This window comes from Saccopteryx leptura, chromosome 1, assembly GCF_036850995.1.
Source record: "Saccopteryx leptura isolate mSacLep1 chromosome 1, mSacLep1_pri_phased_curated, whole genome shotgun sequence".
Taxonomy (NCBI): domain Eukaryota; kingdom Metazoa; phylum Chordata; class Mammalia; order Chiroptera; family Emballonuridae; genus Saccopteryx; species Saccopteryx leptura.
In genome coordinates this window covers 5645911-5672357 of record NC_089503.1, presented here as the reverse complement: position 1 = coordinate 5672357, position 26447 = coordinate 5645911, and the positions used below count along the sequence as shown (strand labels likewise).

Here is a 26447-nt window from a genome sequence, read left to right as displayed (position 1 = left end):
CTCTCTTGTTTGCCCTGACTGGGAATCGAACCTAGGACGTTCATACAGTGGCTGGTACTCTATCCACTGAGCAGACCAGCCAGGGCCACGTTGAGCATCTTTTCATGTGCTTGTTGGCCACTGTCTTTTACAAAAATATGTATTTAAATGCAAGACATACATGAATACATATAAATGGCTTAAACATTTACCCCGGTACCTCTCTCTGCGTGGATGAGTGTCCTTTTTTATTGCCTGTTTCCTTTTCTCGGAGGTGACCAGCCCTTTAATGCATACTTTTACACGTTATGTTGTTTTGAACAAATATATAAATATATGTATATGTGTTTTTACATATACCCAGTCGCTCTCTACCTGTCACTTCATAGCCTGTCTCTTCCACTTGCTAATGTACCGTAAGCATTCTCTGTATCTTTTCAGATCTTCAGTCTTTTTTAGAGCTAAGTGCTGTGTCACAGGAAGGGTATATCGTCCTTCATGGCTTTTTACCGGGTTGGGGAGTGTTTTAGTTCTTCCAGGCTCGATTGCTTTTGCATAGCATGCCGCAGCAAGCACCGCCAGTCACACGTGTCTATGCACGTGGACACAGTATTTCTGTGGGATCCTTTCCTTGTCAAAGAGTAGACACATTTATATGTGTGTGAAGATACTGATGTCGTCCTCCAAAACAGCTAGCTGCACTGATTTATACCCTACCAGGCACACCCTGCGAGAGGGCATGCTCTCCCGAATGCTTGCCAGTACCGGCAATGACCAGATTCTGTTTTTTATAAATCACTTTGGCCTCACCAGGTGGTGGCGCAGTGGATGGAACGTTGGACTGGGACACGGAGGACCCAGGTTCAAAACCCTGAGGCCCCTGGCTTGAGCGCAGGCTCATCTGGTTTGAGCAAGGCTCACCAGCTTGAGCCCAAGGTCGCTGGCTCGAGCAAGGGGTTACTCCGTCTGCTGAAGGCCCGTGGTCAAGGCACATATGAGAAAGCAATCAATGAACAACTAAGGAGCCACAACAAAGAATTGATACTTCTCATTTCTCTCCCTTCCTGTCTGTTTCTATCTGTTCCTCTTTCTGTTTCTCTCTGTTTCTGTCACCAAAAAAAAAAAAAAAAAAAAAAATCACTTTGGTTACATTTTTTTTTTTTGAGAGTGGTAGGGTGTGTGTGTGTGTGTGTGTGTGTGAGAGAGAGAGAGAGAGAGAGACAGGGACAGGAAAATCAAGCTGCTCCTGTGTGTGTCCTCACTGGGGAATGGAGCTTTGGGTAACAATTCTAACACTGATTTGCATGCCCCTCCGGACTGGCCGTGCAGCCTTTAGTATTTGTCTGTCTGCATACTGCCTACTCTTCTCCGCCCACTTTCCAGTCAAGTTGTTTATCTTTTTTATTGATTTGTACAAGCTGTTTATTTAGTGTAGACATTAATTCTTTGTTATATATGTATATTTTTTCCAGATTTTTCTTCTGGTCTGGAGCTAGTCCTATTTCCTTGTTTATGGTGGTTTATTATCATAAAGACTTGAAAGAGTTTTATATAATCGAAACTCTCAGTCTTTCCCTATGGCTTCTGGGTTCGGTGCTTTGTTTTTCTAGCCTCTTCTTTTATTTTCTTCTAGGACTGTTACTGTTTTGTGTTTTATATTCAGACATTCTGTCTGATTTTTCTTTCCTTTTTATTTTTTTTAAGTGAGAGGAGGGGAGATAGTGAGGCAGACTTCTACATGTGCCCTGGCCAGGATCCACCTGGCAACCCTGTCTGGAGCCAATGCTCGAGGAGTGAGCTTTTTCTAGTACCTGAGGCTGATGTGCTTCAATGGAGTTATCCTCAGCGCCGGGGTCATGCTTGAACCAATCGAGCCACTGTCTGTGAGAGGAGAAGAGGGAGAGAAGGGGGAGAGGGAGGGGGGGAGAAGCAGATGGTTGCTTCTCCTGTGTGCCCTGACTGGGAATCAAACCCGGGAATGTCCATATGCTGGGCTGATGCTCTATCTACTGAACCACTGGCCAGGGCCTTTGTCTGATTTTTGAGGGGGCGTACGGCATGAGGTAGGGATCTGAACTGTCCGTGCAGCACCTCCCTCCCACTGGTAAGGGAATAGGGCGTGGTCCCAACACCATGATGAAATGGCCCATCCTATCTCCACCCCAGTTGTTTAAAATGCCCCTCTGTGGGCCATGTCCAAAGAAGCTTGTTTTTTGATTCTGGAACCTTCTCTCCTCCGTCAACCTATAGGTTTCTTTCTGTGGCAACAGGCTATTGTTTTAATCTATGTAGCATCACTGCACGCTTTGAGATGGATTGCGCCATTCCCTGTTCCTTGTTCTTTTTTTTTTAAACTATGTTGACTCTTCTTGTCCGTTGCCTCTTTTGTGATAAACTTCAGAGTCAGCCTATCGGGTCCCATCCTTTGATCTTTTGATCTGGGGACAGTCAATGGTGACATTCAACAGGTGTCTGAGGGCTGGACTTTAGAAGTGTTCTTGGACAAGCAGGCTGGTCTCGGGCTGCAGGCATAAATTCATCTGTGGCCTCGATGGGGGGGTGGGATGGGTCTTCACGTTCTTGGTTTCTGGCAGCACCGGGCGGGGACCGGAGGTGACGTTTGTGCTGGGTTGCCTGAGCTGCTCCTGCCACCCGCCTGCGTCTGCTCAGGAAACTAGCGCTAATTCCAGTGTTACCCGAAGGGAAATATAATTACTGCTCCCTCCCCTAGTTCATTCCAGAACAAAGCGTGAGCAGCTTTCATTTCTTCCCCAGGCTGCACCCCTCCATTAGCCCAGATGGGAGGACGGTACCTGCCCAGCAAAAACACTCAGGAAATTGCTCGATGGGACATTAAAAGCTGCCTGAGCTCGTGTCCCAGCCAGAGCGCACCACCGTCCTGGGCGCCTCGGTGCCTGCCAGTCCCTTCGCTCGGCTTGCCGTGGGAGGAGCAGCTGAGTTCTGTGATGGGAACCCAAGGGACCGCTCCCTGCGAGGTGGTTTGGGAGCGAGATGTACATTTGTAAGAGATAGGCCGTCTCTCCAAACATCCCCCAGTGCTAACCTGGTTCCCCAGAGGAGACTAAGTGAGCGGGGGAGTCCCGGGGCTGGGTGCTGTCTTGTCCTCCCTGGGTCCCTCCTGACTCCGGCTGGAGGCATGGAGACGGCTCTGGGGCCCGTTCTCACTCTGCTCCCCAGACGTGTAGGTCCCACCTCCGCCCTTCCTCACTGGAAAGCCTGCCACACTCAGTGCCCTCTCCAGACCCCCAACTCGGAGGCCACCCCGGTGCTCACTGTGGAAGACGAGATCACAGTGGACGACATCAGCTTCTGTTTGGTCTCCTTGCTTTCTAGAACCTTCCCCCCTGTCCATTCATCTATTCATCTAACACTGTGGCCAGATTAATTTTTCTAAGACGCGTTCCCCGTGTTCTTCATCTAACACTGTGGCCAGATTAATTTTTCTAAGACGCGTTCCCCGTGTTCTTCGTCTAACACTGTGGCCAGATTAATTTTTCTAAGACGTGTTCCCCGTGTTCTTCATCTAACACTGTGGCCAGATTAATGTTTCTAGGACGTGTTCCCCGTGTTCTTCATCTAACACTGTGGCCAGATTAACTTTTCTAAGACGCATTCCCTGTGTTCTTCCCTCTCCCAGGAAACTGTACACTAGATTCTCAGTGTCTGGAGTTGGAACTTTTCCTCCCACCATTCCCTGCTGCCCCTGAGCTGGCGTGAGCCCCCTCCTCTGCTCCCTGAGGGACCGTTGCCCCAGCCAGATCCATCTCGGAGTCTGGAACCTTCCATGGTCCACCGGCTCAGGATGGCCCTGTTCTTCTGCCTCTGGGGCAGCATCTGCTGTGGGGTAGATGCTGAGTAGCTGTCTCGAGGATTGCCAAGACCTCGTCCAGGGAGCAGATCTTACCCATCCTTTGGCCCCTAAATCTACTGTGTCATGAGCTCCTGTCCCCATCCCGAAATAGAGCCCAATAGTATTGATATATATGCCAGATTGTAGAGTACCTGACCTGCTACATGGGCCAAGTGTAGGCCCCTCCTCCTCAGGGAGAACCCGCATTTGGGGCTGTGGACTCTGAGAAGGCCTGCTCCAAATAAAGCTGGCCTCTGTTTTACTTCGAGAAACCCAGTACATCCCAGAGGCACTTGACTGTGAAGTCCTGTGTCCATTGAATACCAGCCCACCTTCCACTGCCCAGATCCTCTGCAATGTCACCGTGGGCCTTGGCACTTGTGTCCTTCACTTGTTATCATTTAAAAAAACAAACGAACAACTTGGCATAGATATTTTCAGTCATGCAAGGAAGTAGAAATAATGGCGCAACAAACTTTCATGTTGGAAAAAGGCTTTGGTGCTTTGAGTGAACAACTACAGAATAGGTAGCCAAGGAAGGGATGTGTTTTGTGTTTTTTTTATTTTTATTTTTTATTTTTCTGAAGCTGGAAACGGGGAGAGACAGTCAGACAGACTCCCGCATGCGCCCGACCGGGATCCACCCAGCATGCCCACCAGGGGCGATGCTCTGCCCCTCCGGGGCGTCGCTCTGCCGGGACCAGAGCCACTCCAGCGCCTGGGGCAGAGGCCAAGGAGCCATCCCCAGCGCCCGGGCCATCTCTGCTCCAATGGAGCCTTGGCTGCGGGAGGGGAAGAGAGAGACAGAGAGGAAGGGGGGGGGGGCGGAGAAGCAAATGGGCGCTTCTCCTATGTGCCCTGGCCGGGAATCGAACCCGGGTCCCCCGCACACCAGGCTGACGCTCTACCGCTAAGCCAACCGGCCAGGGCCTTTTTGGTTTTTTTTTTAAACAGAATTTTTTTTTTTTTTGTATTTTTCTGAAGTTGGAAAACAAGGAGGCAGTCAGACAGACTCCCGCATGTGCCCCACCGGGATCCACCCGGCATGCCCACCAGGGGGCGATGCTCTGCCCATCTGGGCCGTTGCTCTGTTGCAACCAGAGCCATTCTAGAGCCTGAGGCAGAGGCCATGGAGCCATCCTCAGTGCCTGGGGCCAACTCTGCTCCAATGGAGCCTCGGCTGCGGGAGGGGAAGAGAGAGACGGAGAGGAAGGAGAGGGGGAGGGGTGGAGAAACAGATGGGCGCTTCTTCTGTGTGCCCTGGCCGGGAATTGAACCCAGGACTCCTGCATGCCAGGCCGACGCTCTACCACTGAGCCAACTGGCCAGGGCCTAAACAGAATTAAAAAAAAAAAAGATTTTACTTATTGGTTTGAGAGACAGGAGAGAGAGAGAAAGGCAGGGGAAGGAGAGGGAAACATCAGCTCATAGTTGCCTCTTGCCTGCACCATGACAGGCCGAGCCCAGGGCCTCGAACTGGCGACCTCAGCGTTCCAGGGCAAACGCTGTAGCCACTGCGTCACCACCGGTCAGGCACGCGGGATGTTTTCCATGAGCTTTTGAGAGGGTAAGCCCTGAGAGAGCATGGCCTCTCCAGGGTAGCCCCCATGAGTGTCTGACGCTTGTTCCCGTGGAGTGGTCACTGCCCAGGTCTCTGCGGGCATTTGCTGAGCAGCTTGTTGACTCTGGGGGCCCCGTGCTGTGCTGTGGGTGAGCGGGCAGTGCCAGCACCTGACCTTGGCTGCTGTGAGCCTCCCGACCGCCGCGGCCCCATCCTTCAGGACGCGCATCATTCCTGCGGAGGCCGCTGTAGCCCGCCGTTCTTGCCTGGCTCTCTGCCGCAGCCCTTAGTGTGGGCCAGACCGGAACTGCCGACTGCCTGTCCAGCTGGAGTGTGGCAGGGGGGTTTGAGGTTTACAATAGCTTTTAGGGTGTCACTTGTATTTGTACAGGGTCCTCTCCAATGAACCAAGCAGAATGTCCGCTCACAAGGGCCGAGATGCTGGATTCCTAGCCCTGCTAGAGAGCAGCCCGGGATGCAGGGGACATGTTCGTGGGCCCCTTGCCCAGAGAGGACCGTGGTCTGGGTCGTCTTGGTGCAGGCGGTGGCTGCAGCACTGTCTCTCCCTATGGAGCTGACGACAGCCTGTGGTGATGTCTGTGAGCGGCCCCAAAGCATGTCAGCCTTTGCCTGGGCCCCCAACCTGCTGGGCTGGGTACAGAGGAGAGGCTCAGAGATGAGATGGGCCCATCTGCTGCCGGGGGCGGTCTCTGCCGGTGTCTCCCAGCCGCCGGCAGTAGAGTGGGTGGAGTGGCCGGCTGAGGGTTTGCCTACTTTCGGTTAATCCCCTCATCTTTGTCAGAAGGCGCGTGCGCAGTGAACGGTGAGATGCATGGAGCATTGCTTGAGATGAGAGGACAGAACGGAGTGCCATTTCCATCCCTTGGGCTCCCATTTCTAGTTTTTTTGTTTTTTTTTTTCTTTTCATTTTTCTGAAGCTGGAAACAGGGAGAGACAGACAGACTCCCGCATGCGCCCGACCGGGATCTACCCGGCACGCCCACCATGGGGCGAAGCTCTGCCCACCAGGGGGCGATGCTCTGCCCATCCTGGGCGTCGCCATGTTGCGACCAGAGCCACTCTAGCGCCTGGGGCAGAGGCCACAGAGCCATCCCCAGCGCCCGGGCCATCTTTGCTCCAATGGAGCCTTGGCTGCGGAAGGGGAAGAGAGAGACAGAGAGGAAAGCGCGGCAGAGGGGTGGAGAAGCAAATGGGCACTTCTCCTATGTGCCCTGGCCGGGAATCGAACCCGGGTCCTCCGCACGCTAGGCCGACGCTCTACCGCTGAGCCAACCGGCCAGGGCCCATTTCTAGTTTTTTTTAAAAATGTTCCCTCTGTTTGAAAAAGTAGACCCTTCCGAGGACAGTCCATTTGCTAAGTAATCACCGCTCCTGCGCATTGATCCAGACACGCATGGCCGCCACGCAGAGCCGGTGGGAGCGCTGTTGCCGGGTTTCCTTCCGCCCTTCTCCCCGGAGTTCCCCTTGGCTTTTCCGCAGTGAAAGCGCCTGGAGGAACCAGTACACCTCGTGGTCGCTTGCACTATGGGCCTGGCAGGGAATAACATGGGGGGTGAAGCTGGTGGCTCCAGGATTGAGGGGGGCGCGGGACGTCGGGCAGGCGCCCTGCTGCACCATCCGTGAGGGTCCAGAAGGGCCCGCTCAGAGCCCTCCCCTGGGTCCGCATTCCTCCCACTGGCTCCTGTGTCCCGCCCGGCCCAGTTCCTGCGCCCACGGACGACCTTCCTGTAGCTTCCTCTCTGTGCACCAAAGCCTTCCGGGTGCCCCGCTGCTCCAGGATGGAATGTGGCCGAAGGTGGGGCCCCTGTGCCTGCAGGATCGTGCTAGGGAACCTCCCGACCGGGGGCCTGTGCGGGTCCAGTTTTCCAGGATCTCCGGACAGGTCATCTCTAATACGATTGTAACCATGGTAGGGGCTTAAGGTCCCTTTCCATGGCTGGGATCTCTGAAGGTGGTGTTTTCTGTGGGGAAACATGGAGGGTCAGGGTGTTTCCGAGCTTCACGGGCTGTGTCAGCAGCAGAGCAGGGTGGGGAAGGAGAGAGGAACGCTGAGTTAGGAACCTGTCCCAGTCCAGGGTGATGAGGCCCTTTGAGTGACAGGGGCACATTTGGTTCAAGTGGCCCCCTCCCTTGGCTGTTTGTAGGTGTGAAGAGGATTTGGGCCTCGTTCACTTCTTGCCTGTCTATCGTGCCTACGGCCAACGTGGTCAGTGGACACTCAGAGGGGAAGACCACTCCGCCATGGTGCATGGGGCACCAGCCCATTCCCTCCAGAGGCCACGCCCAGTGCCAGCCTCTGGCGTGGAGCCAGAGTCACCAGGGTCACCGTTGCGGGCACCCCTGGCCTGAGTCCCCAGTTTCCTTCCCTGATGCCCCCCCTCCTGCCCCCAGGTTTCCTGTGAACAGCTGAGAGGCTGCCCAAGGAATCTCAGCCGGGAGCCTGGGACCACCAGCCCAGCCCTTGGGCCTGGAATCCCGGGGCCCCTCCACCTGTTGTGGCTTGGCTCACATTCCTGGCTCTCCTCTGCTCTGTGGCTGAGGGCAGGCGAGTTAACCCCTTTGGACCTCCCATTTCCTCACCTGCTGGGGTGTCATCACAGCGCCCCCACGCAGACACACCTGAGGACGCGGCAGGGTGAGGCTGTGAAGTGCTTGGTATAGGCTGTCGCGCGTGCTCAGTAACCAGCAGCTGTTAGAATGAGGGTGGCCGGCGGCGTTGGTGTTCTCTGGGGAGAGAGCCCTTGGGGGCCCTGGAATCCGCTTCAGCTTGGCTGGAAAGGAGCCTTGTGGAGGCCATCTCTGCTCGGACCTGTAGGGCCACCTCCCGCGAGAAAGTGGAACAGCTGTTCTTTGCCTAATGGCTGTGTGGAGCCTGAAGGTCCAAGGACTGATAATGCTTCCTCGTCTCCGTAGAGCCGATGTTCATTCTGTAGCGGGAGGCCGAGTGGGGTGGGCTCTGGAGCCCCGTGGCCAAGACAGCAGGTGCGGGTGGCACTTCTCTGGCCTCTGCCAGCAGCGGTGTGACCAGCAGAGGCCGTTGTCTATTTGTAGGCGCTGCCAGTGGTCCCCCCCTCTGCCTCTCCCTCCTGAGAGGACGTTGTCAGGCACCCTGCTTTTCTCCGTTCCCCGTTGTTTTTCTGCTGGCAGCCTGCTAAGGAACCAGCCTGGCCAGCTCACAGGGCCAGGGCTGCCTCTCTCCAGTCCCTTTGCCTCTGGTGTCCTGCCCACCCTCCCTTCCTCTGCCTCTACCCCCTGCCCCCTCTCCGTTGGTCAGCTCCCCCCACCCCCCAAGGCAGAAGAGGGAGCCCCTGGGCATCAGTGCGAGTCCCCTGGACTGCGGTTCCGCATCCGGGTCCGGGCTCTGCACCCAGCAGGCACTCTGAGTGAGAGCTGCCCTCTCTTCTATGTGGGGGGTGCAGCCCCAGCTCCCAGCCCTCCTGCTGCACCTGCCCTCTGGCCATGCGCCCGGGTGGGAACTGCCTCCTCTGGGCCGGATGACTTCCTGTTGTTGCCTCTGGCCCAGGAGTAACTTAAGCCTCTAGCAGGTGTGTGCTGACTTGCTCCTGTGTGCCCAGCTCTGAACTAGGCCCCTGGGAGCAGGCTGAGCATGGGCAGGCAGGGGCCCCGTCTGGGACGGCACGCACTGACCCTCTGCCGGCCAGCGGGGTGGTTGTGCCCCAGAGGTGAGGGCTGTGAGGGGGAACGCCGTCTTCCTCCCCGTCCTGCTGTCTGCCTCCTCTGCCACCTGGACCCTGGCTGGTATGCTGCTTGGATCAGTCTCTCCCTCTCAGGAAGGTGCTGTGACTTCTCTCCCTGCGGCGGCCTCTCTTCCTGCACCCATGCGACCTTCACACCAGCCCTGGAGGCTCGGAGGCCGGCTGCATCTCCATGGTGACTGATGACGTTCTCCGAGGAGCTGGCATTTCTCAGTTCTGAGTATCCATGCGGGTCTGGGGGCTGCCCGTCAAGTTCACCCAGGACTAGCCCCGCTTCTCCTGGGAACCAAGCTGAGTGTCGGGTCTGGAGGCTCAGAACTGGGATGTTGGTTTGCAGAGTGAACCGGTGAGGCAGGCGCTCCGTCGGGAGCTTTCGGCCGGTCGTGTTGGAGACATGCGGCTCCATGCTTAGCGTTCCTGGGGCACCATGTGATTTTCATCAGGGGTGTCTCCGGGGGGTGTGGAGTCTCGCCTCCGGGGTTGTTGTGTGGCTTTAGTGCTCGGTAGGTCCACACCCCCATCCTGCAGATGGGAACACTGAGTCTGAGGAGGACCTGGACCTTGCCCGCTGTCACGCATAGTGGTTGTCGTTCCTGCTCACCGTGGCCGGTGGGGGGCAGGGGTGGGTTGTCTCTGAGATGAGCCAAAGGTTCTGTTGACCCACCAGCCTGGCCCGGCCCTCCGGGCAGCAGCGTGCGTCCCTTCTTCCTGGGGACAGAGGGGTCGTCCTGGACAAGACAATGGTGTGTGGTCAGGGGGTGGGAGGGCACAGTCCTGAAGGGAGCCAGACAGGCCACGGGCTGTGTCCTGGCACACTGGAAGAGCTCCACGCAGGCCCTGCGGAACCCTCCTTATGGGGGCCGCCTCCTTCTTAACCATTCTCCACACCCGACGCTGGGCTTGGTTCCCAGGAGAAGCGGAGTCCGGTCCTGGGTGCCGGACTTAACGGGCAGCCCCTAGACCTGCATGGATACTCCGAATCGAACCGAGAAGTGCCAGCTCCTCACAGATGTCAGTGTCCGAGAGGCTTCCGCAGGGACCAGGAGGCAAGAGGTGACAGTAGGTCACAGTGAGGACATCTGATTTTTTTTTGTATTTTTCTGAAGCTGGAAACGGGGAGAGACAGTCAGACAGACTCCCGCATGCACCCGACCGGGATCCACCCGGCACGCCCACCAGGGGCGACGCTCTGCCCACCAGGGGGCGATGCTCTGCCCCTCCGGGGCATCGCTCTGTTGCGACCAGAGCCACTCTAGCGCCTGGGGCAGAGGCCAAGGAGCCATCCCCAGTGCCCGGACCATCCTTGCTCCAATGGAGCCTCGCTGCGGGAGGGGAAGAGAGAGACAGAGAGGAAGGAGGGGGGGAGGGGTGGAGAAGCAGATGGGCACTTCTCCTGTGTGCCCTGGCCAGGAATCGAACCCGGGACTTCTGCACGCCAGGCTGACGCTCTACCACTGAGCCAACCAGCCAGGGCAACATCTGAGTTTTATCTGACGGTCTTCATGTGTCCATGTTGCTGGACAGACCGGTCCTGAGGCCGAGGTCTCCCAGGTAACAGTTTCTTTTTCCCAGGAACAGGAGGTCTCTCGAAAGCAGAGCCTCCCAGTTTTCCCCATAAAAAAGGATTTTGCAGCATGATGGTAAATTTGGCACGTCCTTGTTACTATGATTTTTTTTGTGTGTAGCACTTAAAGAAAATAAAAGCTGGTACAAAGGTATGTTTGTTTCTGAAGTGTGTTTCCTTTCTCAGATGTTCTTTTCTGTCAGTTCCAAAGTGCACCGTGGGCTCACCGCTTTAGTTTCCTCTGCAGGCGGAACAATGAGATCTCTGTGGCCGTGCGGGGGACCCGCCAGTGGGCCAGGGGGAGGGCCTCTCCTGCCGGGTGGAAACAGCCCGTCCCTGCCAGCCCAGAGAGAGCCCGCGGACTCCCGGGGGTTTGGCGGTCTGCTCGGCCATTGTGGTGCCTGGCAGGGTGGTGGTGGCTTCGAGAGGCCCTTCAGTCTGCACCTTTGTTCTGGGTTCTGGGGTTTGCTGTGTGGCCTCAAGCTAAACGTGGGTGTTGGCGTGGCATGTGTGGACCCTGGGACTTGGTACTGTATCTGTCAACCTGCATTTGAGCTGGCCCCTTCTCTCTCTTTGCTTGTCTTTCTGGCATTAAACGCTGGTCCCTGCCCACGGGGCAGGTCTCATGGACACAGTGTCCATGCAGAGTTGGCCAGAGAACCAGGTAGGACTGAGTGGGTGTCCCCAGAGTCCAGTGGGGACCCAGGCCTTTCTTGGCTGCTTGGTCTGTTACTACTTTCTTGAGACCAAGTGTGTATGTGTGTGTGTGTGTGTGTGTGTGTGTGTGTGTGCGTGCGCGTGCACATTCACATGCACGAGTGTGCTCCTTGGGAAAGCTTTGAACCACACACATGCATACACATGAACACACAGGATCACATTCATGGGACCCACAGAGGTGTCTCCTTGGTGATTTCCAAGGATAACGAACGGACCCGGAAAGGCTTCCTCGCGGTGGTTTTGACAGTGGCCTCCTTGGAGCACGCTCTCTGTGGGAGTCGCGTTATTTGGGGCATGCATTTAACGAGACCCTTATTTGTTCATCGATGCACCCTGCCTTAGATCACCCGCGATACAAACATCTGAACTTGACGGATGAAAGGAGGTGACGTTGATGGCGCGTTGACCGCGGAGCAGGCAGGTTCTAGGAGATGCTCCTCAATGAGCTGATTGGCCCCTTCCAGCTGCTCTGGAGGCGGGGTGCCATTACTACCCCATTCTATAGGTGAGGAAACTGAGGCTGGGAGAGCCCGAGGAACTTGATCAGGGTCACGGGGCACTAACATCGGCAGGCTGAGGCTCCAGTGCCCACTTCTGACTTGCTGTTTGAATTATCAAGTGTTTTTCTTTCATCTCTAGGGGAAACAGGCTGAAGAGCCCCTAGTGCATTGAGATAAGTGTGGTGCAGGCCCCAGATCTCAGTCTCCTCATTGAACAGATGTAGAAACTGAGACCCAGGGAGAGGCGGTGCCACCTCCTGAATGAACCTGATGCCTGTTTCGATGGGGGCGGAGGCTCAGGATTTTGGGTGAAAGCTACTGACTTGCTTTCCACCAGGATGGACCAGCAGGGAGTCAGCTCCCCTGTCTTGGGGCCCCAAGTCCCTCTGGATCCCAGAACCGTTTCTCTCAATCTTTGCTGTGGCCTTGGGCCACTTCCGGGAGCCTGGCAGGCTGGAAGCCATGGAACCGAAATGGTATGTAATCAGAATGCTATATTTTGTCGAAAATAAGAATGTTAGTAACAGGCTGGTTTCTGGCAAGTCCAACTGGGACTCTGAAATACATATTTTTCCCTCCTCTGCCCTAAACCTTCTAATTAGAGAAAAGGCGCATTTGCAGATACACATCAAACCTCGTATTGTCTCAAAGCTCGTCCTGGGTATTACTGAGTCGGTAACATTTTCTGGTTGCTAAATGAGGGAGAGGGAGTGTTTGTGCACGTGCATTCGTGTGTGATCACGTGTGCGATCACGTGTGCGTGCACGTGTGTGCAGATGAGTAAGGGAGAGACAGAGGTGCAGTCTGCCTGTTTCATTCCGTCTCGGGCCCCTGGGCCTCTGTTTCCGCACCCCCTGCCCCACCGCACTGCTGTCAGGTAGAGTGTATATGAAATGTATAGATTTGCCCAGTTAAGACATACTTAGCCGGGGAAATGGCCTTCAGGGAGACGCCCTTTCTCTCACAGGAAGGTCCCTCCTGAGCAGTGTTCCGTGACCGGACCCGGACTTCTACCGCCATTCACGGGCTGGATTTGGGAAAAGGTGATTTGACTCTCTGGTTACTGGTCCTGGTATGGGATCGTCTTCCTCTTGCTGGAGTTTGACCAGATGTCAGGCAACACTTCGAACCAGCCCTGGGGCTCAGTGGCCTGGTGTCCTGGTCCGTGGGGTCACTCTGGTTTTGTGCTGTGTGTGTGTGTGTGTGTGGACAGGATGCCTGCTCATCATGTCCGTCTGGACCTGCGTCCTGGAGATTGTTGGGCCGTTTGTATCTGGGGTGGTTTGTTGTACACACACGGTTTCCCAGTAACCAGAGGGAGAAGTCCCTTCCTCAGGGCAGACATCTAGTGGCCGTGGCCAGAAGGCTGCCACGTGGTGTGCGGAGAGTGGGACGCTGAGGTGTGGCCCTGGGCAGCCCCCAGCCTCTGTGGAGGTCAGTCTCCGTGAAAAAGCCTGGAGGCGCTGGGGGGGGTCTGCGCCACAACCCCCAGCGTCCCAGGACTCTCCTAGCCTTTGTCAGGTCTCTGCGGAGGACGGGGCCTCTTCCACCTGACTTTTGTGTTTTTCATTTCACTTGGCCTCTAGGCTGGTATTTTTAAAAATGTGTCCCCCTGGGTCGAAACTAAAAAAAGTTTTGTGATGAGATACATTGGGGAGACCCTGGGATTTAGGAGGTGACCTAGGCTGCCTCCAGCGACTTCTCAGAGCCTTCCGAATGGTCCTTAGACAGCCAGGCTGTTCCCCTTGCTGGGCGCCCGTTGCAGTTGGGAAGAGAGGCCAATGGCTGGTGTGTGAGCTGGCTGTTCCCCTTGCTGGGCGCCCGTTGCAGTTGGGAAGAGAGGCCAACGGCTGGTGTGTGAGCCAGGCTGTTCCCCTTGCTGGGCGCCCGTTGCAGTTGGGAAGGGAGGCCAACGGCTGGTGTGTGAGCCAGGCTGTTCCCCTTGCTGGGCGCCCGTTGCAGTTGGGAAGAGAGGCCAACGGCTGGTGTGTGAGCCAGGCTGTTCCCCTTGCTGGGCGCCCGTTGCAGTTGGGAAGAGAGGCCAACGGCTGGTGTGTGAGCCAGGCTGTTCCCCTTGCTGGGCGCCCGTTGCAGTTGGGAAGGGAGGCCAACGGCTGGTGTGTGAGCCAGGCTGTTCCCCTTGCTGGGCGCCCGTTGCAGTTGGGAAGGGAGGCCAACGGCTGGTGTGTGAGCTGGCTGTGCCCAAAGTGCTGCACGGTCGCCGGCACTGGGTATGGCTGCCCCCTGGCTGTGGCGTGGCTTCACCGGCGTCACCTCGGGGAGGCAGCGCCCTCCCTTGCAGTACCGTGGAATGACCCAGCTAGGTGTCTGTGTCGAAGGTCAGTGTGAGCTCCCAGCCACCGCCGTCGGGGGATTTGCTGAGATTTGTCTGCTGTTACATTCCTTGAGCGTCCTGTTGTTGCTTTGGGGAATCCGCCCCCCTCCACATAGGCTCAGAGTCTAGAGTCTGTGAGACGACAGGTGGCATCGTGAGAGGTCGTGGAGGAAAAGCCCAGCTCGGGAGGGGGGCCCGTCCCCCGTCCTGCCCGTCACAGGCCTGCTGCGTGGCCTCAGGGAACGGCGTCACCTGTCCCAGCCTCGGAATCTCCATCTGCTAAAGGTTAGACTAGACCGCGCCTCCCTCGTGGGGCTGCCAGGATACGGCGGGGCCGCCAGAGGGTGGTCAGCACGCAGCAGGCCCGCAGCAGACGCTGGACTCTTCCCCTGCCCGCAGCCAGTACGGTCTGCTGTCCTGTGAGGGTGCTGGGCTGGTGGCTGGGAGCCGGTGGCCGAAATTTGCAAGATGGGAGGATTTTTTTTTTTTTTTTAGAGACAGAGAGAGAGTCAGAGAGAGGGATAGATAGGGACAGATAGACAGAAACGAAGAGAGATGAGAAGCATCAATCAACAGTTTTTCGTTGTGACACTTTAGTTGTTCATTGATTGCTTTCTCATATGTGCCTTGACCGTGGGCCTTCAGCAGACCGAGTAACTTCTTGCTTGAGCCAGCGACCTTGGGTCCAAGCTGGTGAGCTTTGCTCAAACCAGATGAGCCCGCGCTCAAGCTGGCGACCTCAGAGTCTCGAACCTGGGTCCTCCGCATCCCAGTCTGACGCTCTATCCACTGCGCCACCGCCTGGTCAGGCAAGATGGGAGGATTTGATGACCATCTGATGGTCATGTCCTGAGCTGGGGGTGACCCTCTGCTGGACGGGAATTAGGGCCACACTGTCACTTTGGGACGGGCCCAGGCCACTTGGGCCAGAGGCGGAACCCTCAGAGTGACCTTCAGGGGAAGTGGGCTGCCCTGCCCGACACCCAGGGGCCCTTCTAGCAGGCACGGGGTGGGCCTGTGTCAGGTCCTAGGTCTTCGCCTGTCTCCCAGGACGTTCCCAGAGCGGCCGACCGATCCAGGCTCCCTCTAGAGCAGAGTTCCCATCCTGTCTTCGGCACGGCTGGGGGTCCCCCCACCGTGCGCACCCATCTCCCTGTGTGGCGGAGGCTGGGAGGCCGATGTCCTGTTTATTTGTGCTCTGAGGTGTAGGAAACAAGCCACCTCTTTTTCTTCTTATCTTTTGCAACTGATTTCTTCTTTCCTGCTCCACCCCCCTGACCTGACCCTGGCTGCTTCCTGCCCGCCTGCTTCCCCGACCTCTGCAATGTGGTCCCTGCACGGGAAACCTGCTCGGACCTCAGGGTTAATTGCTGCTTTCCTAGGGGGCCGTGTGTGCCCCTGTGAGTGTGTGAGCATGGGGGGGTGTGTGTGTCAGGAGTAGAGAAACGGGCTGGGGGGCCGGGAGGCCGGGAGGCAGCAGGAAGGAGTTGACTGTGTCAGGAGCCGGGCCTGGCTGGCGTCCTGGGGAAGGCGTGTGAATGGAGCGGCGCAGGGGGTGGCACTGGGACCCTGGCAGGTGCCACATGAGTGTGGGGACAGGGTGCTGACGCCTTCCTGGGCTGGGACTGGAGAGCTGGGGGATGAGAGGCGGTGACCTTTGTTCTGCAGCCTGTGACATGTACAGACCTCGGGAGGGCAGCGTGATGCGGGTCCCCAGCTCACTCACCGTGTTAGCCCAGGCTGAGAGCAGAACTTCCCGCGTTCTGGAAGCTTCCTCCAGCTGCTTCCCAGCCTTCACCTGCCCGCCCTGCCCCTAGGTTTATCCATTCTGAACTCCCCACCTTGGTGGTTGTGACAACAGCTCTTTCTAAGCTGAGCAGCCTTGGTTTGGGAGGAGGCAGGCGTCCTTCGGCAGGGGTTAAGGTCCTATCTGTGTCCACCTTGGTTATCTGCATCTGTCCCGATCTGAAGCAAAACATGGTGTATATTCATAACTTTTATGCAAATGTCAACAGCTCACAGACGGACTGGTTTATCGTTATCGTGACAATGCCTGCAATGGGGAGGTGGAAGGAGGGACTCTACTGGAAACCCTTTGGCTGCTGGGCCCTGCTCTGCAGGGGGCCCTGTGGGTGGCATTGGTCATCTCTGCCCTGAGGCGCGGGCTGTGGGCCCTGCGGGGAGGGCACACGTTCAGGGAGGTGGGGCTAGCTGGGCAGGCTCCTGGAGGACCCAGGCTTCCACCAGGGGCAGGTGTAGCGACCGTGGCGGTGGAGAGGTCGGGATCCGGTGGGATCGGTGTAGGGGAGCCGGGGGGGGTATCTGAAGGATTTAGGGGTATTCCCTGGCTTAGTGGGTCCTGAGGTGCATGGCTGGGTGGGGCAGTTCAGGGGGCTCTGACAGCTTGGCCGAGGTGGAGGTGAGGGGACTGGAGTCTTTCGGGGTCTTTGGAGATGTTACCGAGGATCCCATGTGGGCCCAGCCCCGTCAGGCCGGCAGGTTGGAGTTTGCTAAGCTTCCCATAAAAGGCAGGGCCTCTGTTCAGTTAGAGGAAGCCTGAGGTTTTATTATTGTCGTAAATGTCAAGTCTCCTTTGGACTACATGCACAACTGCGGAGTTGTGTCACCGGGTCGAGCCCGTCTGTGTTGGGTAAAAGCCCGAGGTACACAGGAATTCTGCCACTGGATGAGGGGTCGTCCTGGCTGCACGAGGGCTCACGTGGCCGCTGCCTCCGTGAACTGGGTGCCGGGGACGGGAATGTGGGGTGGGTGCCCCCCGGCTCTAAGGAGCTTACACATAAAAGTGAGTGTTGGGTGTGTCGTTTTTCCTCCACCTTCATTAAGGAAGTTCCATGAGGAGCGGAGGTCTGACTTTCTGCGAATGTGGTAATGAAGCTTCCAGCCGTTCTGGGATCTCCGAGCCTTGTCCCGGGCGGTCAAGGGAAACGGTCCTTGTATCCCACGTGGGGCGGAGGGTCCTGAACTTCCGTGGAGCCGGGCGCCCACTTCACACGTGCTTGTGGGACTGCCCTGCTTTTCCCCGTGGTCCCCACCATGTTAGCCAGATCTGTGCCTTTCCCTCGTTTCCTCTTAGAGGGGAAACAAACTTTCCTGCCTGGGGGCGGGTGAGGGGGGGCTTCCATGTCGCCTGAAACATTGCCCCCACCCTATAGCCCAAGGATCTTCTGAGGCAAAAAAAAAAAAAAAATTTACCGAAAGGCACTAAAGAAGATCTAAATCCATGGTCATGGGTAGGAAGACAATGTCACAGAGCTGTCACTTTCTCCCAAATTGATCTATAGATTCCATACGATTCCCAACAGTACAGTCTTAACCCATTGAATGACCTAGAGGAATAGGAGGCAAGTCTACACTGTTTTAAATAAATGAATAAATAAGTTGTGGACATGCTTTAAGGACTAGCCACCATTTAAAAACAGAATCATGAATGGAGGCTGGAACTATATAGTTCTAAGTTATTCTTTTTTTTTTTTTTTTTTTTTTTCATTTTTCTGAAGCTGGAAACAGGGAGAGACAGTCAGACAGACTCCCACATGCGCCCGACCGGGATCCACCCGGCATGCCCACCATGGGGCTACGCTCTGCCCACCAGGGGGCGATGCTCTGCCCATCCTGGGCCTCGCCATGTTGCGACCGCGGCGGAGGGGTGGAGAAGCAAATGGGCGCTTCTCCTGTGTGCCCTGGCCGGGAATCGAACCCGGGTCCTCCGCACGCTAGGCCGACGCTCTACCGCTGAGCCAACCGGCCAGGGCCTTAAGTTATTCTTTTTTAATAGCCAACAAGAGTCTACAATATCGCCACACCCTGTTTTTATTTATTTATTTACTTATTCACGTTATTTTGAGTTGTGTTAAATTACCCATAACCTGAAACTTACCATCATAACCACAGTGTCCAGATCAGTCGTGTGAAGTGCCTTTTGCATTGCTGGGCAGCCGTCACCTTCCTCCGGCTCCCACCATAATTTAATAAATGCTTAAAGCCAGGCTTTCTCACAATAAAGCATTACTATATCTCTCTCTGTGTCTCCCCCCCCCCCCACAGCTAAGCTGTGACATTGTTGCTTTTTGAACATTGTAAAGATGTTACATAAAATGCCATAAAAAGTTGCAGTAGATTTTGTAGAACTCAGGAAGGTAGTTGTAAACCGTGAAGAGCAGGGAGGTGTAGTGGGCTCGGGACAGCTGGGACGGCCTGGAGGAGTGAGCAGGAGGGACCGGTTTGGCCGGCGTCGGACGGATGATAAAACCCTTCTTCTACTTGGGCGCGTGGTGTTGGCACAGGGCTGGACAGGTAGACAGGAGGACAGCGGAGGGAAGGTGGGAGCGGACCCATCGTACTAGGAAGTGTGGCCCCGGGCAGAGGTGGCAGGAAGGAACTCCTGCCCCCGGGGGTGGGGGCACGAAATGGCGCGCAAAGCGGGTACCACTTTGAGCAACTCAAGTCAGAAGGCACTCAGAGCTGTTAGGCGTCAGGGAAGTTTATGAGCCGTCGTGAGTGGAGTTAATTAACTCGAGGGCGTAGATGCATCTTGGTGGCAGGCCAGGACGTGCTCAGCATTTGTTAAGTCTTGTTCCTCTTTCAAGGCTCCCGTCTCCCCTTCTCCAGGAAGCCTGCCAGGGCCACCCATAGCCAGCTCTTCCTCCTCCCAGAAGACTGCCAGGTCCATCTGACGGCTCATTCTCCTCCAGGCACCGCCCGTCCATGTCACTCATCTGCCTGTTCTTCTTGCTTAGGCGGCTCACTGCGTGTGTACGTGTGTGCATCTGTGTGTGCAGTGTGTGTCCTGGTCAGCTAAATGGAAGGCTCCTTGAAATGTGGCCCCGTGCTGTCTTCCATTTCTTGGCCTTCCCCATCAGGCTGGCATGGGACAAAGGACCCTTCCTGACCGATGAATCCATAGTGTGCGTCCAGGCCCCAGCCTGCTCCAGCGAGCAATGTAACGCTTGGTGACTATCAATAAGGCATGTACTTAAAACGGGGCTGATGTTGGTGTCGTAGCAGAGGATTGGATTACCTTGGGTTGGGTTGTGTTTAGTGTAACCATGTGAACAGTGTAGAACACAGGCTATCGGAATGGAAGCCCAGACATCTCTTACGAATTCTATATATAAAAACTGGATATGCTTACAGGGATTAGAACGGGATATTGGCACTGGGGCTCTCGGGCTCCTGATTCTACTGCGGTGGGGGGTCTGTGAGGGAATCACGGGGCTTGGTACCTGAGGCAGGAGAGGGGGGAAGTGGCCTTTCCCGGACACTGATTGGCCGAGGGTCTTGGGAAGGCAGAACCACTCTGGAGCTGCTCCCGCTCTCCTGACAAGGAGGTGCAGAGGACCCACGGGACCTGGTGGGGTGTCCTGAGGGTCATGCTGAGCAGGGACTGTGTGAGTCTGGAGTCATGGGGACGGAGAGCCGGTGCCTGGGAAGCCAGGATGAAGGAGGGGTGTCACAGGGAATCCAGTGGGCTCGGGGTGCAGTGGAGCCTTTAAAAAACTTTTTTATCGAGGTGAATTTCATGGAACATAAAATCAGCACTTTATTTTATATTTTTTTGTATTTTTCTGAAGTGAGAAGTTGGGAGGCAGAGAGACAAGACTCCCACATGCGCCCGACCGGGATCCACCCGGCACGCCCACCAGGGGGCGATGCTCTGCCTACCTGGGGCATTGCTTGGTCGCAACAGGAGCCATTCTAGCGCTTGAGGCAGAGGCCACAGAGCCATCCTCAGCGCCCGAGCCAACTTTGCTCCAATGGAGCCTTGGCTGTGGGAGGGGAAGAGAGAGACAGAGAGGAAGGAGTAGGGGGAGGGGTGGATAAGGATGGGCGTGTCTCCTGTGTGCCCTGGTGGGAATCGAATTCCTGGTGGGAATTGAGTCAAGTGGCCAGGGCAAAAATCAGCACTTTAAAGCAAACAATTGAATGGCATGTAGTACACGTGTGTGATGTTGGGAAGCGACCACCTGTAATTCCAGAACATTTTTGTCACCTCAGATGAAAACCTGTCATCCCTCATTTCCCCCTCCCCCAGCCTCTGGCAGCCACCAATCTCTCGTCTGTCTTTATGGACCGGTGGTCTATTTGGGACGTTTCACGGGCACAGGATCATTACGATATGCGCCAAGCTTCCGCACGTCGCATAATGTTTTCAAGGTTTATCTCTCTTGCAGCGTGTCGGTACGCCATTCCTTTTTGTGGCTGAATATTCTGTAAGGCACGTTTTGTGTAGCCTTTAGTCCGCGATGGATGTTTGGGCTGTGTCCACCTCCCGGCGATCGATCATGAAGAATGCCACGGTGAACATGTGTGTCTAACTAGATGTCCCGAGTCCCCGTTTTCAGACTTTTCAGGGATAGACTGAGGAGCGGGGTTGCCGGGTCCGGGGTAACCGTGGGCCCCTTTCGGGGCCTGTGGGATTGCTTTCCCCGGCAGCCCACGCTGCCTTTTCAGAGTAGTGAGGAAGCTGAGAGTCAGAGGGGAGATAAAAAAAATCTTGCTTCCAAATCTCACAACTGGAGGCCAGGCTGGGATTTGAACCCAGGTCTCCGAGTCTGAATCCGTGCCTTTTCCTTTGTTAGCAGAGCTGGCCCAGGACGGAATGAATGAAAAACATTTATTTAATTACAAACACCCTCTCCACCACCACCACCTGGCTGGCATTTATTGAGCGCGTACAATGTGCTGTAACTGGGCCTGCCTTGGTAGGAATCGTCCTATTTAAACAGTAATGACCTCCGTATCACAGACGGGACGTTGAGGTCCGAGAGGCCCAGGTCTGCGCTAGTGTCCTGCCCTGAGCCGTCACCCCGTACTGGCTCTGGGCTCACACTTGGCGGGCCGGCCTGGCCTGCTTGACCTTGCGACGTGTGGGCCTGAAAAAGGAGGTTTGTACAGATAACTTTGTAGCAACCTGAGTGGAATCTGGGGTTCCAACCTGAACGCCATGTTTGCCTCGAGACTCAACAAGGTCCCCTTCGCCTTCCCCAGCCTCCTTTTCCGACCTTGTCTCCTCACCTAAGCCTTTCTCTTCACCTCAGTTCCAGTGCACCTTGGGGCCGAGGGCGCGTGTTTTGTCTTAACATTTTCTGATGGGACGGCTCTCACGTTCTCACTACTTGAATGGACACAACTTTCCACGGAGAACAGTCTTAGTAGTGTGCCCTGATATTGGGGATATTTTGCTTGTTTTTTTTTTTTTTTTTTTAAATTACAAATAAGGCTGCAGGAAATACTGTGCTGGGACCTTTTCCTTCCTTTGGCTGTTCCTGTGAGGTTGGTCCCCAGGGGCAGGGTTTAAGCGCTTTATGGTCCTTAGTCCCAGTCGCCATGGTGGGTTTTTTTTATTTTTTATTTTTTTAAAAATATTTTTAACATTTTTTTTTTATTTTTATACAGAGACAGAGAGAGAGTCAGAGAGAGGGATAGATAGGGACAGACAGACAGGAACGGAGAGAAATGAGAAGCATCAATCATTAGTTTTTCATTGTGACACCTTAGTTCACTGATTGCTTTCTCATATGTGCCTTGATCATGGGGCTACAGCAGACCGAGTAACCCCTTGCTCGAGCCAGCGACCTTGGGTCCAAGCTGGTGAGCTTTGCTCAAACCAGATGAGCCCGTGCTCAAGCTGGTGGCCTCGGGGTCTCGAATCTGGGTCCTTCCGCATCCCAGTCCGACGCTCTATCCACTGCGCCACCTCCTGGTCAGGCCGCCATGGTGTTTTCAGAAAGGGTTGTTTTGGCATCTGCAGCCGCCAGGCGTCTGTTTTTCATGGTGACCGCACTTGGGTCCTGGAGCTCGCTGGTGGCCGGGCCAGTGGTTCAGGCTCTCAGCCTGTCCGCCATCCCCTCCTCTCCCTTCTCACACGGTGTTGTTACTCCCTGGCCAGAGTTGAAGCCACCAGCCAAGAGATCATCCCTGGGTGGAGTGACCTTGGGCAGCGCAGGGCAGGGCACCTTTCCTCTTTCCCCGAGGGGTGCGCAGCCGCCAGCCCTGACCTGCAGGGGCTGTGAGGGGAGAGGGTCTCGGGCACATGGCACGTCCCTGGGGGAGGAGCACATGGCACGATGCCAGCCTCCTCCCGGGTGCTTCACCCCAGGACATTCACCCTGGCTGTTCCCTCTGCTGGGGACACCTCCCTCGGGGCTCCCCCCTTCAAGCCTCTGCCCGGGGCTCCCTTTCTCAGCGAGACTGCCTTGACCATCTTATGTGGAGAGGAACCCTCAAAGCCCTTGCCCTGCTCCGTTTCTCCAAACCACAGTGGGTACGTTCCAGTGTACCAGCACGGCCCGGTCTCTCTCGGCGATTGCGTGCCTGTGGGACCAGCACGGCCCGGCCTCTCTCGGCGATTGCGTGCCTGTGGGACCAGCAGGGCCCGGTCTCTCTCGGCGATTGCGTGCCTGTGGGACCAGCAGGGCCCGGTCTCTCTCGGCGATTGCATGCCTGTGGGACCAGCATGGCCCGGCCTCTTTCGGCGATTGCGTGCCCGTGTCCCCCACTGGAGTGCAGGACACGCGGGTGGGTTCTTGGTTCCGCCGTGTGTGCCCAGACGGAGCCCGTGCCTGCTACGTGACGCTCGGCCGCTGCCTGGCCTCGGCGGCCTTCTGCCTCTCCCCGCGCCGCGTTCCCCTCTCCCGTGTCGCTCTGTCTACCCTGGCGTCCCTCTGTCCATCCGTCCGTCCCGCCCCCAGCCTTTCTCCACCTGTGTCTCCCAGATATCCCCATCAGCACGGGGCCACATTCGCCGGGGTGGCCTGGGCCCTGAGGAGGGGACTGGGTGGGAAGCTGCTGTGGAAAGTGGGTCGCCACCCACGCGGAAGCCCCCCCTTGCTGGGAGCTCCCAGGTGATGGGGAGCGGGAGGGGCTGCCCCTGGAAACCTGGGCAGCGGGTTTCTAACCGTCTCTGAGGTGGGAAGGGCTCCTGGGACGAGCCTGCCTGCCAAGGCCCGTGCCCGCCTGGCCGCCGCCCCTCCCGTCTCTGTTTGGGAAGCACAGGAAATTGAACACCACCACCCCCATCTGCGGCCTTTGAAGGGCACACCTGAGCTACCCAGAGTGTAAACTGTGGGGAAAATGTGGTCTTTCCAGTTCGGGAAGAAAGAATAGAACAGAGCAAGGAGGATTTTTTGTGTGCCTGGGGCAGCTTTGAAGATCTCCCTGCCATTCCTCCCGGCCCTGGCCCTGGCCCTGTCCCTGTCCCTGTCCCTGTCCGCCTCTAGGACCCTGCTGGGGCTGGCGACTGGCCCTGGGGACACTGCCCTCGGCCACCTCCCCTCCTGGCAGAGCAGCAGCGTGCAGGCGAGTCCTTGTCGGGCTCCCACCTGTGCCACTTGGGTGGCATTGGGAGACGGCACCCCTCCTGAGACCAGAGGTGCTCGGTTAGAGTAGGAGGAAGAGTTGGTGTCCCCTCTCCCTGCCTGCGTTAGCGAGGGTTCTCGGGCTGGAGTTGGGCCACCCCGTACGGCCGCGTCACGGGGCCTTAGGACAGCACCCTTTGTGCCCGTCTGAGTGTATGTTCGTTCTGGGGGGAGGGTCAGCTTCTGGGAGGGCTCTGTGACCCCAGAACGTCAAGAACCATGGTGTGGAATTTCGGCTCAGCGTCATGGGCACATCATGTCACGTCACGTCATCCTGGCATGAACCGGGGACCGTGCCACAGGGAACCCTGGGAGCCCAGGTGGGATGGGATTCCTGGTGATCCCTGCTCTCGTCCCGGGCACATCATAGTGACGGTGAATGAGAACGAGGTCTTAGGAGGGCCAGGTCCCCTGGGTGTGCCGTGGGGTGCCCTCTGGGTCTCACGCATGGCTCTCATCCCTGTGAAGGTCCCCCCTCCCCACCTCTGCTCCTTACCGCTCTTCCCACGGACAGTGCCGGACACTCCATGGTCCTGGGCTTACTCCCCTCTCTCTCTGCCCTCCGTGGCTGGCATCTGACCCTCGGATGCGACCTGACTATCGGCCAGGCCTCCGGTGGTTGGCATCACCGCTTCTGCATGTCCTGGAGCCCCTGGTGGGGGCGAGAACGGGACCTTTCTGGACAAGCCCCCGTTTTCCTTCTCAGCCGTCACAGAGCAGAATTCACTCCCTGTCTTGAAGTTGGGGTGCTGCTGGTGGAGTGGGTGGGTGAAATGCAGACACCTCAGTTGGCATTTCTAGAGCAGCGGCCGGGTGCTGGCTCGGGGCGGGGGCGGGAGTGTTCTTAGATAGGCAGGTGGTCTCTCTTGGAGCGCAGGGTCCACTGGGACCCTTGGCACGTTGGGGAAGAGCCTTGTGAGCAGCTAGGAAGACAGGAATTCTTTTAATCGAAGTATTATAAATAAGTACTCAGAAAAGGGATGCATTTGTACAACCTGAACACGCCTGTGCGGCCAGCACACCAGGGGTGTTCCCAGCGCAGAGGCCCCTGGTGCCCTGAATGGAGCCATGCAGGCTCCTCAAAGCTTTTCCTTCCCCGTCTGTAAAATGGGCGTAGAGTCATCCGCAGCCCAGTGGTCGTGGGGCCAGGTGGGGTCACTGTGTGTCCATGCAGAGAGCCGTCAGCCCGAGTGCTGTTGGTGGTCGATTTGCACCTGCTTGGGCGGGGGTGGTGGTGGTGGTGAGACTTGGGGACAGATGTTCTCTGGTGGCCAGCTTCCCTTTGTGAGAGGTCAGGATGCCCAACTGAGATGTCACCATAACATCCCCTTGTTTGATTTTTACACCGTCCCTCCTGCAGAGCTGACATGGTGGTGGTGGTGATGGTGGGAGTGACAGAGCCCCACGGGGGGTCATGCCCACAGATCCCCCATGTGTCTTCTTCTTTTTTTTTTTTAGTGAGAGGAGGGGAGGCAGAAACAGATTCCTGCATGTGCCCTGAGGAGGGCCCACCTGGCAAGCCCGCTAGGGGGCGATGCTCTGCCCGTCTGGGGCCGTTGCTCTGTTGCAACCGGTGCCATTTTTTAGCGTCTGAGGTGGAGGCCATGGAGCTGTCTTCAGCACCCAGGCCAACTCACTCCAATTGAGCCATGGCTGCAGGAGGGGAGGAGAGAGAGAGAGAGAGAGAGAGAGGGAGGGAGGGAGAGAAGTGAGAGGGGGTGGAGAAGCAGATGGGTGCTTCTCCTGTGTGCCCTGACTGGGAATTGAACCTGGGACATCCACATGCCAGGCCAACTCTCTACCACTGAGCAAACTGGCCAGGGCCCTCCATGTGTCTTCTCATCTTCAGAGGAGGGGCCAGGATTTGAGCCAGGCGCTTGTCCTTACCCTCAATGACACTGGGAGCTCTTGAAGGGGTTTGAGCAGAGGGTGGCATTCCAGAGGGGGAACCCTGAGGCTCTGTCTGGCATGGGCTTCAGAGCCAGGGCTGTGCCCACATGTCCCCTTCTCCTGCATCAAGCTGATGAAGATGATGTGACTTCAATGCCACTCCTGGAAGGCCGGTGTGGCCTGGTTGTGGCAGCTTGTGGGGAGTGGTGGGCATGGCGGGACCCACTGGGGTCCGGGTGGACAAGGGGCAGCCCTTCACGGCCATGGTGGTCACAGTGACAGTGACACCGTTTGCCCTCTGAATGGTGAGGCTTGGGCTTGCCCAGGCACCGCCCTGGCGGTGCCTTAGGGAGTGGCAGGAAGGCGTGGAGGGCCTGGGGACAGGCCAGGCGGGTGCCAGCACGGTCCAGGCCAGGCCGGGCACCTGCGGCTCGGCCCCTGGCCCTCACGGGCTGCTTCTGTTCCCACAGCCTCGCCGCTCCTGCTGTTCGCCAACCGCCGGGACGTGCGGCTGGTGGACGCCGGCGGAGTCAAGCTGGAGTCGACCGTCGTGGTCAGCGGCCTGGAGGACGCGGCCGCGGTGGACTTCCAGTTCTCCCAGGGCGCCGTGTACTGGACGGACGTGAGCGAGGAGGCCATCAAGCAGACCTCCCTGAACCAGACGGGGGCTGCCGTGCAGAACGTGGTCGTCTCCGGCCTGGTGTCGCCCGACGGCCTGGCCTGCGACTGGGTCGGCAAGAAGCTGTACTGGACGGACTCGGAGACCAATCGCATCGAGGTGGCCAACCTCAACGGGACGTCCCGGAAGGTCCTTTTCTGGCAGGACCTTGACCAGCCTCGGGCCATCGCCTTGGACCCCGCTCACGGGTAAGCCCGGCTGCCTCTCCCCCCGCGGCGGGCTGAGGGGTAGGGT

General features: G+C 57.0%; 1 protein-coding gene across 1 annotated transcript in view; it reads left to right on the top strand.

Moving 5' to 3' along the window:
- The window catches only part of LRP5 (LDL receptor related protein 5), a 118372-nt gene that overhangs the window by 9222 nt on the left and 82703 nt on the right, over positions 1-26447 (top strand). The window contains exon 2 of the mRNA XM_066385798.1: positions 26005-26401. Within this exon, the coding sequence (XP_066241895.1) occupies positions 26005-26401 (397 nt within the window). The remainder of the gene's footprint in view (positions 1-26004; positions 26402-26447) is intronic.